This window comes from Crocodylus porosus, unplaced genomic scaffold, assembly GCF_001723895.1.
Source record: "Crocodylus porosus isolate Cpor-Errol unplaced genomic scaffold, CroPor_comp1, whole genome shotgun sequence".
In the NCBI taxonomy this organism is placed as follows: domain Eukaryota; kingdom Metazoa; phylum Chordata; order Crocodylia; family Crocodylidae; genus Crocodylus; species Crocodylus porosus.
Window position 1 is genome coordinate 223,664,205 of NW_017728886.1, and position 13,929 is coordinate 223,678,133.

General features: G+C 43.2%; 1 protein-coding gene across 2 annotated transcripts in view; it reads left to right on the top strand.

Annotated features, from left to right (window-relative positions):
• Positions 1-2,435: 2,435 nt before the first annotated feature.
• LRRCC1 (leucine rich repeat and coiled-coil centrosomal protein 1) overlaps positions 2,436-13,929 on the top strand; it is a 52,842-nt gene continuing 41,348 nt past the window's right edge. The window contains exons 1-6 of one of the 2 annotated variants that reach the window (XM_019549917.1): positions 2,436-2,631; positions 7,409-7,614; positions 7,925-7,990; positions 8,679-8,846; positions 12,596-12,762; positions 12,866-13,072. In XM_019549917.1, coding sequence (XP_019405462.1) covers positions 2,567-2,631; positions 7,409-7,614; positions 7,925-7,990; positions 8,679-8,846; positions 12,596-12,762; positions 12,866-13,072 — 879 coding nt within the window. In that variant the 5' untranslated portion in view covers positions 2,436-2,566. The remainder of the gene's footprint in view (positions 2,632-7,408; positions 7,615-7,924; positions 7,991-8,678; positions 8,847-12,595; positions 12,763-12,865; positions 13,073-13,929) is intronic. The other variant, XM_019549908.1, reaches the window with a different exon arrangement.

A 13,929-nucleotide genomic window follows, 5' to 3' on the forward strand; every position in this document is an offset into this window, starting at 1 on the left:
TGTAGATAAATCAGAAAAGGTATTGAAAAATATTCATAAGATCCAAAACATGGCTAGTCAATTCCACGCCATAACCACAAATAATACCTCTTTGGGTATACAGGATGCATGGGCTCTCCTAACATCCTGGTTCCCCAAATTACAATGGGCTCACAAACTCATTGTTATTATTGTTGCTCTTGAATGTTTGTTGATTTTAACCTGTTGTTGTATTCAATGTATTGGAACCCTACCTTCTGTATTACCCACATGTTGCAAATATACTATGCATAACATAAAAAAAAGTGTTAAAATGTCTAAAGCTAAAGTATTAAAGTGCCAAAAGCGTTTAAATGCTAAGTATAGTAAAAAGTGATCCCGGCCTTTAAAGGCCAGGATCAAAGGGGGGAATTGTAGAAATTTACTAACAAGACCATAAATAATAGTGTAAAAAGTTAACTATAAAGCAGACTCAGTGCTTCAAGGACAGACTAACAAAACACAGGCCTAGTCACCTTAAGGCCTGAAACAGTCAAGAATGCAGCCCCCCTCCTCCCCCATTAGTTAGCATGCAGCCAAAAACCAGTTTTGAAACAATTAAAAGTTTTCTCACACTGACCTGATATCTTGTTTTCTTTCACAGTGGAAAATTCCCACCTGCACGCGCATCTTGTCTGTAAACTATAAATCGCCTCTAACAGTTTTATTCGGGGCCTCTGAGCTTGCTCAGGGTGCCCAGCATGCTGAATGAATTTTGAGACTGACAGCAACTCTGTGTCTTTGGGAACAGCTCCGCAAGGGGTCACAAACTCCTCAACATTTGATTCAGGGAAAATATTAATGAACGCTTGTGTGCATGAGCTGGCATAAGGAAAAACTGTGTGTGCATACTTTGGAGTGCTTGGGTTGTGTGGGTGGGGAATTCTGTGGGTTGTTTGCTTATTGTCACTCTCTGCCTTTTGGATAGGGCCAGGATATGAACCTAAGAAATAACTAACTAACTGATGGCATATGAAGTTTTTTAAATCTGTGGCAGAAGATCTACATTTTCTCATCAGATATTAAGACCCGGCTAGACAAAATCTTGGCTGGAATGATATAGTTGAGGATGGCCCTGCTTTGAGCAAGGGGTTGGACTAGATGACCTCTTGAGTTCCCTTCCAACCTTAATTTTCTCTGATTCTATGATTCCTGTTGCACAGCAAGGATATAAAGAGGTGTCTATGTTCCAGAATGGGCTGCTTGCAGTCTAGCATATGAAAACGGCACCGGTGCAATTGTCAGCCAAATAAAAAGCCAGTTAGCAAATGCCTACTGTTCCCCTCCCTCCCTTCTCCCCTGCCAGTCTTGCTAAGCTTTGATTAACTGGAAATTCACCTTTAACTAAAGCTCTCCATACTCCTCATAATACAATGAGCCAGCATTTTTAAAGAGCAGATCTAGACCCCGACATGCCTTCGAGAACAGCCATGCACAAATGAGACAGCTGTTATTCCCAAGGGGTGTGGAGGTTGGCCAGCAGGCTTTCCAGACAAGAGGCCAGAGCTAGGGAGATGTCTGACTATTTGACAGATTAGTACAGTTCTCTCTTTACATACAGGTGCATCCACTGGTGTGAGTGCATCAGTCTTTCAGTTTATACCTTCAAGACAGTAAAAACTTATGTGATTGCCCGAAATCCAGGTTTGTGTGAGTATGAGCCCCCAGTATTGTCTACTCTGCTGATTTTGGCTGGAATCTCACAGCAGTTGAGGTTTTCCTTAAAGCAGCAGTCCCCAAACTGTGGGTTGTGACCCCAAATGGGGTCTCAACATTGGCAGATGGGGACATGGGGATGGGAGGCTGTGGGTTGTGAGGAGCTATGTTGAGGAAATGGGGCTATTTAAATAGGGTCATGCTGAGGACAAGTTTAGAAAGCACTGCCTTAAAGCCTCAGCTCTTGGGTTCACATTATGGTGCAAGACTCGGCTTCTATCACTATCCGGCCAAAGACTGTGACATGCAGCTCCTTTAAAATAACCCCAGAAAAAGCAGAAACAAATAGGGTGGGGGGGCGGCAGCGATATGGTCTCATACGAATTTTATCCATCTCGTATATGTTGATTCTGATAAACCTGAACATCGGGGTTCAGCACTCAGCAGCTCTAAGGTGTAAGCGCCCCGAGGCAGCCGGCAGCAACTGACTGGAATGAGCACCTTTGCAATAAAGCAGGTCTCCCTGCTCTCCCCGCACTGGCGAGCCCGCGTGAAAGCCCCTGCCACGCTGCCTCCCCACGGCCTGCGGCTGCCATTGCTGCTTCTGCGCATGCTCAGATCCCTCGGGTGTATCCCATTTGTAGCCTGGGAGCCAGTGTAAGCACCCCTGCCAGGCTGCCGGGATATGGGTAGCAGCTTCAACCGCTGTTACTGCGCATGCTCACAGTCCCCGGCCGTTTGATGGCGCGCTCCAGTCGCAGAGCTCGGCCTCGCTCGGGAGCACCGGTTCGGTTTACGGCTGTGCGTCGTAGCGACCGGCGTTCCAGGCGTTGGGAGTGGAGGGAAGTTTGAAGTGGAAGACGCCAGAGTGACGCTCGGGGCTTGCTGCGGCATGGCCGGGGCTGGGGACGGGGCCTGCCCGCGGGAGCTCAGCTTCATGGACAGGGGCGTGCGGAGGTGAGCGGGGCGGGGGTCGCCGCGAGTCTCAGCAGTGGGCTTCATCCGCCCACCTCGGCAGCCTCCCTTCATTCCCCAGAGGCGGTTTCCCCAGGGGCGCGTGCCCCGGGCCGTGTCTGCTGCTGGTCTGCACCTTTCAAACGTCACCGCTTCCGTTGTGAGGTGTGAGACCAGTCGCACACACTGTGTGTGGTGCACCATGCAGTGACACAGTGGCCTGATCATTGGTTGCAGCCATGTTGGTCTGTTTTTTTGGGGGTAGATGTGATCTCTTGTATTAGCCTAACTAAATTATTGGGAAGCAGTTCTTTGCGAGCTTTAGGGCACAAACACTCTTCTTCAGGCACTGGGAGAGTCTCCCGACTAAGGAATTTTGTGCCCAAAAGCTTGCAAAGAACTGTTTTCCAATGATTCAGTTGATATAATAAAAGCGATCACATCTACCCAATGAACTTGACCTGACAGCAGCATGAAGCCCCATGCTGCTTCTGTTGGGTGGTGGTTGCAGGCCTCTCTGTCCGGGGGCCTTTCAACATATATTAACAAGCAGGACGTTGGCTGCAGTAGTTTCCTGCTTTGCGTGTACCAAGTTAGTGTGTTAGTAGGGGTGCACTGTTGGCTATTGGGTTGGCACTGTTAAAAAGAGAAATGATGTTATCGGCTTTTGGGTGTTTTGGAACATGGTAGCTGATAATGTTTTCAGTTAATGTTTACTGATAATTATGCCTTCTGACTCAAGAAGTGATGTGACGCATAAACCATGAGACAAGAATATATTTGCTGTGGTGTGCACCATGCGATTTTTGTCAGCTGTAAATATGTCTCAGGGGAGTGCAATATGAAGTAACTGAAAGGAACAACAGAACAACTGACTGCAGGTACACGCTGCAAATATTTTTCATGGAGGCAACACCACTAGAGATTTCAACACAACACACTTAATACAGTGCCTCAAGGGATGCCATGTTACCAAATACAACAATTTCCTAAAAATGACTACAGAAAAGAAAAGCGAGGCAAGAAAAAGCTGCGCCAAAGCAACTGTCATTGCACTATTACAATATTGGTTATCAGTCAGCATTGGTTGATGCAGTCAGTTGGTTAAATGTTAGATAATGGTATCAGTCAAGAAACCTTTATTGGTGCAGTCCTAGGTGTTCGGTCTTGTGCCGTGTCGGGGTTGAGGGTAATTTTACGACGAGGTTAGATAATGGAGTCGTATGGGATGGTTTGGATAGGGATGATCCTGCCTCAGGGAGGGGGCTGGACTACATGATCTCTAGAGGTTCCTTCCAGCCTTACTGCTCTATGATGATGTTTTCTGTTTTGGTCTTGATTCTATCCTTAATGATTTCCAGCATTCTCTTGATGTTTTTAGTTACTGCTGCAAAGTGAGCCTGTATTTTTAGAGAACTGTCTACTAATCCATATTGTATTGGCATCAATAAAAGGAAAACTGACATTATCAGCAGTCAGCTTTTTTTGGCCATTGTGGCTGATAATGTTGCCAATAAATGCCATGTGCATGTGCACAGCCATAGCATGCACACACCCAGGAATGCAGCCTGGCAGCTTGGAGAGTAGCATCTGGCCAGTAAGTCTGTGGAGGGGAATGGGCATGGGGGAGAGGGTAGATTGAGGCCCCTGTGGTGAGAGAGGGAGTGGGGCAGGGGCAGGCTCTGCGCAGCTGGGGTGGGGTGGGTCATGGGATGGAGCCACGGCTCGTCCATGGCAGGGTGGGGGGGCTCCCACCATTGCATGCACCCCTGAGAGAGACATGGGAGGTACCTGCCCCCCAGATGTGTGTATAGGGGGGAGATGGCTGTCGCTGTGCACTCGGGGCCAGAGGTTGCACTGTCCACTTCCCGGTAGGGAGGGCTGGGTGGGCAGTATTGGTACTGGAAGGGGTACTATGGGGTGGGCTACAGAGAATTTTGGGGTGGCTGTAGTCCCCCCATCCTGCCCAGTCAAAGCACAGCCCCAAACCCTCGCCAGGAAGAAGCTGCCACAGCCTCTGGTCCAGAGCGCACAGAAGGCAGCCTGCCTCTACTCAACATACAAATCTGGGGGCTACACGTGCCCCATTCCTCCTCTGCAGATGCACACAGTGGCAGGAGCCCACTGCCTCCCAGTGGTCCCCAGATGAGCCATGGCTCCATCCTGTGCCCAACCCCACCCCGATGTGCAGCCTCTGCCCCTGCCTCCACTCCCCCCAGATGAACTGTGCTCTGTCCTGTGCCCTGCCCCACCCTGACCCAGCTGTGTAGTACCTGTCCCTGCCGCAGCCCCACTCCCTCACTACGGGGGCTTCAATCTGTACCCCCCCAACAGACTTACCGGTTGGACACTGATCTCCAAGCTGTGAGGCTGCACATCTGCAAATGGATTGGTATTGGCCAATATGGCTTGCTAATAATTGGCCATCAATATCGGCCCAAAAATCTTTATCGGTGCACCCCTAATATCTACAATGAGTGGAAAAAGATGTCAACTGATGTCTCATTTGTGTGGCCATAAATATGTTTATGGTATCACAAATGGTGAGCAAATAGACATCAGTGCCCTTTGTGCCACATCAGACAAAAATCAGTGGCACAACAAAAGGTGATGATAGATTCTGCTGCTTTTTTGCAGCAGATATCTATTATCTCTGTGGTGGAAGAGTACAGGCAGCCTCTCCTGCCATTCCCAGCAGGTGCTTTGAGGTTTTGAGAGTCTCTCAACCCCCCTGAGCACTTGCCTATATTCCCTGCTTGCAAAGAGGCACTCCAGAAAATCTCAAGTGTCTCTCCATATGTGAGGGAGTCAGGATTCCCCAGTTAGCCAGACCTGCTCTCCCGTGATTGCAAAGGTGTGGACAGTGGAGTCCCCCAGGGCTCGTCCTTGGGCCGGTGTTGTTCAATATCTTCATTAGTGACCTGGACAAGGGTGTGGAGTGCACCTTGTTGAAGTTTGCTGATGACACCAAGCTGTGGGATAAAGTTAATATACCGGCAGTCAGGGATTGCATCCAGGCAGACTTGCATAGGTTAGAGAAGTGGGCGGATCTGAACAGGATGCAGTTCAACAAGGATAAGTGCAGAGTGCTGCACGTGGGGAGAGGGAACCAGCATTATGGTTATAGGTTAGGGGCTGATCCTCTCAGTAGCACTGAGGCAGAGAGGAATCTTGGAGTCATGATTGACTCCAGGATGAATACGAGTCACCAATGTGACGAAGCAATAGGCAGAGCCAACCGCGCACCCTGTCATGCATCAACAGGGGCATCACTAACAGGTCCAGAGAGGTTTTGCTCCCCCTCTGCGCAGTGCTGGTCAGGCTGCAGCTGGAGTACTGTGTCCAGTTCTGGGCGCCGCACTTCAAGAGGGACGTTGGGAACCTGGAGAGGGTCCAGGGGAGGGCCACTCGTATGGTTGAGGGTCTCCATGGCCAGCCCAATGAGGAAAGGCCAAGGGACCTGAATCTCTTCAGTCTCCGCAAGAGGAGACTGAGGGGGGATCTTGTGGCTGCCTACAACATTATCAGGGGCTACCAGCAGGGACTCGGGGAAAGTCTGTTCACCAGGGCCTCCCTTGGAGTCACCAGGAACAATGGCCACAAGCTGAGGGAGGATAGGTTTAGGTTAGATATTAGGAAGAACTACTTTACTGTAAGGGTGGCCAGAGCCTGGAATAGGCTTCCCAGAGAGGTGGTGCTCTCACCTTCCCTGGAAATCTTCAAAAGGAGACTGGATAGGCACCTGGCTGGGGCCTTATGACCCCTGCCACCCCCAGTGCTCCTTCCTGCCCATGACAGGGGGTTGGACTAGATGATCTGTCTAGGTCCCTTCCGACTTGTTGGTTCTATGATTCTAAGGAGCAGGTCTAGCTGGGCAACGAAAGCGGGGAGATCACAATGCCCCTTGTCCTGCACCATCAAGGACAGGACAAGAGGTGATGTTTCACCCAGTAAAATGAATCGGTTGTGTTGCAGCATGTTGCAGCCCAGCTGATCCACTTCATTTGGTGATGTCCATTTCTAGCCAGTGACTCCAAGGCTTCTAGTAACATCCCTGAACATTACTCTTTAGAAGCCTTCAAACTGACTGGAGCGGGGCAGTTTCAGAGCTGCTGGTGCCATGCCACTGATAGCATTGCCAATGAGCATTAAGTGCAGATAATTCAATCCCAAGGCTATAGAGTTGTTGGTTGAAGCCATGGTGGTTGAAGGACATGGGTAGCATTTTAAATGGAAAAATTCCTTGTCTGCCTAATCCCAAGGCTATGCACTTCAGCAGAGTACAATAGAATCAAACTGCTTAAGATCAGTTTTGCAGTGGGTTGCTGATTCAAGAATAAGTTGCAAAGCTGTCTAAATGGGACATCTATGTCTAACCACTGCTTTTTCACTCCCCTGTAGGCCCTTTGCAGTCCTGCACAGTTGTTTGCTACATTTGTCTATACACCTGGGTATTTTGCCAACCCTCATTTCTGCAGGAACTAAGGGATCTACACCTGTCAGTTTTCCAGGTTCTAATATACTCTGTGGGGAAGGATCAGACGTACATAAATACAGCGGAATATTTTTAAGTTTTTTCATTTTGAGAACCATATATCTAAAACAGATTACTTTGATTTTCTGAGAGATACTGTTCTACTGGAGGGGAAAAATAATACTGATGTCTCAAGATTTTGATTTGCATGTCTTAATATGCTAATTATTTTGAGGTTTACACCTATGTATTTTAACTTAATTGCCTTAAGACTTCTTAATTAAAACTGGATATTTTAATTTACAGTTTGTTGGAGCTATCTTTAAACTCAGAACTTCATACAATCAACCTACACTGTAACCAGATCTCCAAGATTGAAGGGCTTGGCTGCCTGTGGAATTTGCAGCATTTAGATTTGTCATCTAATCAAATAACCAAGATTGAAGGACTAAGTGCTCTTACTAATCTGCGCACCCTAAATTTGTCCTGTAACTTGATAACAAAAGTGGAGGGTTAGTAGTTGCTTAATCTTGGTTTTCTTTCTTTTCACATGTTTTATGAACTTTTCTAAAAGTTGTATTAAAATTTCTTTTAGGAAAGATTGCAAGTATTTACTGAATTTGAGATCACCATAATATTTACCAGTAGACTTTTTGACATTAAAATAACTTGTAGCATACAATATGATAGTCTTCCTTATTTTACCTGTCAAAACTACTTATCCTGTTGCTTATGAAAGCAGTGGGGGTTGATTTTGGGGAGTGGTTTTTTGTTTTTTTTTTTTAAGCTCTTACACTAATTTTTTTCCTTCACTTTGTTTAGGACTGGACAAACTGCTTAATTTAACAAAACTGAATTTGTCATACAACCGTATACATGATCTGAGTGGTAAGTGGCTTTGGCAATAAAATATTATCACACTTAGATTTGGTAAGGTATTTTATACTATTTTCAAAGGCTATCAACTGCAACAGCAGTGGTTAGCTCAGGAAATTAGTACCATTGCTGAAGCAAGCTCATGCAAGTGCCCACATAGAAGACGTAAGCCAGGGGTAGCCAACCTGACCCTGAGAAGGAGCCAGAATTTAGCAATGTACATTACCAAAGAGCCACTGTAATATGTAATATGCGAGCAGTTGCATCATGTGATGTGACTTAATGGCTCTGGAAGCTGGTCACTGTGGTTGTACAGAGATTCAAGGAGATGCATATTAACTTCTGAAGAGCCGCGTGTGGCTCCGGAGCTGCTGGCTGGCCGCCTCTGACTTAACCAGTTAAACTGAAGTGACCTTTCTGGAGCTGTTGCTAGAAAGGTACAATGTACATAATGTTTAATTTCTTAACCTTTTTAACAGCCTTTTTAGAGTGCTATTTCCAAAAATGTTGAGGTATAGCTACATTTACTTGAGGATCTTTAATGTTTGAGGTTTTATAAAAAATGAAAACTGCTGTTTAACTCATCTCAGAAAGATTGGTTTTTAAGTAATGTATCACTGCTTCATTAGAATGGAAATCACTGTTTTGTCTTTTTTTTTCCTACCTCTTCCTCTACCCTTTTCCCCACTTTATTTTACAGGTTTTCTATACCTGGGTGGAACCAGTCATAAGATTAGTCACATTGATCTCCATAGCAACTGCATAAGTAACATTAACCATTTATTCCAGTGCATGGTAGGACTGAACTATTTGACTAGTCTTACTTTAGAAAAAAATGGAAAGAATAATCCAATCTGTGACATAACAGGTATGGATAACTTATTGTATAGTTACTTTATAATCTATTTGCTATCCAAAAGTCAGTAGTTTTTGTGCCTTGCAAATCTGTGATAGAGACTCTGCAACTTAGTAGAGTGCTCATCTTACAGAAATCTAAATTCTGATCCCTCTTCTCTCTGGTATATGCTATCTGAATTGTTAATCTTGGGTAATTGTTGCTATTTTTTTATATTTTTAATTGACAGTAATCATATTTAAATATGATCCTTAACACAGGCGTAATTGTTACAGAAATACCATATTGCCTCACATACAACACGTCCTTAGGAATCTTATCTTGATAGTGGAATATCAAGATTATAAAAAGGAGAGATGATTTCTTTTTTTAATACCTGTGGAGTACAGAACAATGAGCCATAAAGTCAGTTGGCTCCCTCAGCTGCTGCACAGTGGAACTAAAATCAATGCAGGGTGCTTCCATCCTGGGCAGAAAATCAGCTCCCTCTATTTCTGGGGGCAGACTTCCATAGTTTGTCACATTGTACTCAGGGAGAAGAAGGACTTTTTTCCTTTTTGTTTATAAAATATGCCTGCATCATACTAGCAATCTTAATTTTTTTGCTACACTTATTAAAGTCTGATAAAAAATTAAACTCTCGTATCAAGAGAAGCAGTTGTCAAGCTATGTTTCAGGAAGCAGTAATTGGTGACCTCCTGACTGGTGGCTGGCCTTTAGGTCTGCATCTTGTGTTTGGATGTCTGATGCTATACTGCAGCTAGAGACAGTGTTTCTTTCCTAATATTTATTTTTCTGCTCTAACTCATTCCTGTAGTCAGGCTTCTAGTTGCACGTGTGCGTGGTGTGGTTGTGAGAAACAAGCATGGAGTCTACACTGTGGACCATGTTTGACAACTTCTGAGCAAAAAATTCCTTCTCAGTAGAATGGTAACTGAATCCTCCCGACACGCTTGGAGGTGACAGAACATAAATAGAATGTGACTTTGTCCTTTAAACTGTTGATGGTGCTAGTGTGATAGGTTAAAAAAAAATGCATGATGCTGTCTTCAGTTGTGCATGCATCTCTTAAAGTACCAGTCATAATTTTCCAACAGCAAAATGTCGCTGTTCATTGATACCACTTAAGAACAGGATGAGCCTAAATTTAAAATGACCAATCATTTGTGTTAGTTCATAATTTCATGTAGCCTGTAACATTCTAGATGAAAAAGAAAAAATTAAAGATGTGAGTATTTAAACTGAACAATATTATAATATAGAACAAATTTAATCAGAGAACCAATGGCTTTTTGGTAATGGAGAGGGGAACATTTCTCTTTGTATGAAGGGAGTGGATGATCTTGTTTGGGATGGAGAACAGGTTGTGTTTGGGTTTCTTTTTTGTTCCCTGCCCCCACCCTTTGAGGCATATAATTCAAGAATAATGAACACTGACATTTTAAATTTAAATCAGCACTTGACAGTTTCATTATAAAGTGAAGGGTAGGACTTCTGTATAAACACCATGGTAAAGGTGTAGGTACTATACAAAAAAGCAACTGCATGAAAAGGAAAGGATTTTTGTAGGCTATGCCTCCTTTTTTTTTTTTTATTCCACCAACTGCATGGTTATGATAGATGTAGATACACTTTCAGATGCAATGCTTGTCCAAGTCTATCCCAGCACTGCAGCTAGTCTAATAAAAGATGTTGCCCCCAAGAGTCCTTGCCTCTTGAATGTTCCTGGACCATCAATATATATTTGTGGACCATCCCAACTACAACAATGTCACTTACATAAGTAACCTGTGCTCAGCACTGTCACTTACATAAGTAACCTGTGCATATGTACATAGCTTAGGTCTGGGAACTATCTGGGGAGCTGATATTGTCAGAGTATGCAAGAATGTGTAGAAGAAGTCTATTTATAAGTGTAAGTTGGCTCCTATTAGATTCACATGTGACAGCACTGAAATAGTTAATGAAGAGATCTTGGATATGAAACACCAGTGACTACCTCTTTTAAATAAGTTCTGGGTATGACTGGTGTTGTTCTTGACCTATGATGTGTAAGTGACTAAAATCTTACTATTCCAGGATGGTTTGTTTTGTCCATCTTTAACAGCAGTAGTCATGATTAACAGGGATCCTAGTTTTCTCTGTTTTAAAAATCCAAAATGCTCTGATTTAAAAATCCCCAAATCCACATTTTTCCACAATTAAAATGAAATGCCACCACATATATAGGTATCAGTTGAACATAATGTTTTATTGATCTATTTACTATTTTAAGGCAATTTGGAAGCCTACCCCAGTGCCAGCAAGGAGTCTCGCCACCCCATTCTGCCTTTCCGCATTGGATCCCACCTGCTGGGCCACAGAGGCAGCTCCTGCTTGTGCTAGTCTGGCCACAAATCGCCTATCCCTCTTCCCTCATAAACTTACCTGTGGCCACTGCTTTGCACCATGCTGCCTGGCTGCTGTGTGCATGTGTGTGCATGCACGTGCACATGGTGGGTGCCCCCTGCTTGTGATTCCCCTCCACCTGCTCCCCTCAGCCCCCTGCAGGCTGGAATTCTCCAAGCCTGCAAGGGGAAACCTGTGGTTTCCTGCAGTTTTCTCCCTTAAAGGAGAAAATCTCGATCAATGTTTGGAATGGCTTGCATCTGTGTTTTTCTCCTGCAAACGGAAAACATGGATCCCTGATGATGAATTATGAAGGAGTAAAGAGTCTTAGGTAAAATATTTACTTTTCAAGTAAATTAAATATAGTGTTGGCTAGCTACGTATAGTGAGTCCATTTGGTGATCAGAAAACACCTAGTATATGGAGTGAGTTGTTAATCCTTTTAACCCATACAAAATGCTCTTGATGCAGTGCTATACAGTGCCAGTATCAAGATTTTTGCTGGACATAAAGTTATGCAAAAAGCAATGCAATGAGCCTTAATGAGTAAGAAAAGCTGAGAGCAGGCACACTACAATTGCCAAATTTAAGAGCAGGCAAGTGATTAGGCATATTTAAATTGATGAAAGCTGTACCTTTCCTATTGAAATCAATGGCTGCCGCTGCATCTCGATCAATGTTTGGAATGGCTTGCATCTGGGTGCTTTGGAAATCCTGCCAAAGTGTCTATATGTACCTAAATACCTTAAAATAACTTGAGACTGATTTATACTTAATTCTAGTTCCAAAAATAACATGTCACTTCTGAAAATGAGACTTAGGCACCTAAAATGAAAAAAATATATATTTCTTGTGTAAACTTCTGTGTGTTTTGCACTGGTGTGGTTCTCCCACTTTAATTGTGCAAATAGTGGTGCAGCAAGTGTGTTAAGGGTTTATCATGTGCAGCTACAACATGTTCACTAGTGAAGACATCCATTGTGGACAATTTCTCATCTAACAGCCTCAACATTTGTGTACCCAGCAGTGTAGTGCCATGTAGAGATCCCCTGGGCTGGTTGTTAGCATGTTAACTCAGATTCTGGAGCCTGGTAAAAAACATGCTGCGTTTGTTAGCGCCAGAACTGGAAGCAGGATAGCTGCATTAATCTGCATTTCACTGGGCTAATGCTGCTATACTGTTTCTAGCTCCACAGCTAGCTTTTATATCTCCACATGGTATTACCATATGGATATGCACCTTAAGAGTTTGTTTTGTAACTTTTTAATGTTACATATTGTCTTTTTTAATGAATGGTAGGATGCCTACAGACAGATAAAAATCTTTTTTATTTATGTTGAAATGCAATCATTCACAACATTTTTCTTTGAAGGTTACAGAGAAATCATTCTACAGACTTTGCCCCAGCTAACAGTCCTAGATGGAAGGAATATATTTGGTGAGCCAGTAAATGTAACTGAAGAGAATTCAGATTTGCAATGTTTAGAAGGCCTTTTAGATTGCTTGGCTTCATCCAGTTCCCCATTAAATGATAACCAGGTACTTTTAACCTTCCTCCCAAGTATAAATTAGGGTATACATTTTTATTTTTCCCATGTTGGATACACTTGTTTAAAGTAATGCAACTCTTTTTTTTAAATAGAATTGCATTGACTTGCCAGTAATCACACCTCACATCGACCAAGTGTTGGCTCGGTTTCGGCAACGTGGAAATATGCCAGTGCAAAGCACCTGCAGTTCTTCTACAGAGCCAGCTTCTTCAGAACCAGAAAGAGCTAAACTTAATAGCATACCCAGTGAGATGAGAATAAGAAAATTAGAGGATCAAATTTCACAGCTTTTGCAAAAGGTAATTAGGTTTCCACAAACATGGCCTTTATTATGTATTTATAAAATGAAGTGTACCCATATAAAAACTAAATGAAAGAGCTTGTCTCTACTGACTACCTGGCATGCAGTGGGGAAATTAAATTTGTATTAATGTTTATACACTGATTTGGGAAGAAACTGAGACTATCACTATGTAGAGGACAAGACAACATAGCCTACTTAAAAAATTGTAGATGATACCTACATTAGGTGGTAGAAATTTCAATACCAAATTAAATGAAAGATCCTTCTAAATTCACACATCTCCAGTTATCAGCAAATTTTTCTGTAAAAGATGAGAGCTTGGTGCTGGCTTGGATCTGCTGTTAGACATAGTTCTAAGCCAGACGCATGCATCATTTGCTTACATAAAGGATGCACCCTTATATCCATATTTATATTTAGGTTTCTAATTTTTTCCTATTTTTCACATTTTATTTTTAATGTAAATTGAAACATATTTTCTTTAAAACCTTTTAATCTTTTTAAATATGTTCTGTCAATATTAGGTGATCACAGACTGCTTTTCATTTAGAAGTGTTTGTCTCTCAGACATGCCATCTTTGCTCTGCTGTAGATAATGTCATTGTTAATCTGATGTGTATTTGTTTTAAATAGCAACTATGTTGTTCTGGAAACATGGAACCTTGAGTTTGGGTCATAGGTGAAGGTTTGGAAAAAGAATTTTCTTCCTTTTTGAGAACTGAGAACTTTTTTTGCCGCAGCTATGGATTTTTAATTATTTCTATGGTAAATAACTGCTGCGGTTAATGAGAGAAATTTCAAAGAGTGATCAATAAGCAGTTATGTGCGATTGCATGTACTGTTTTGCCAATA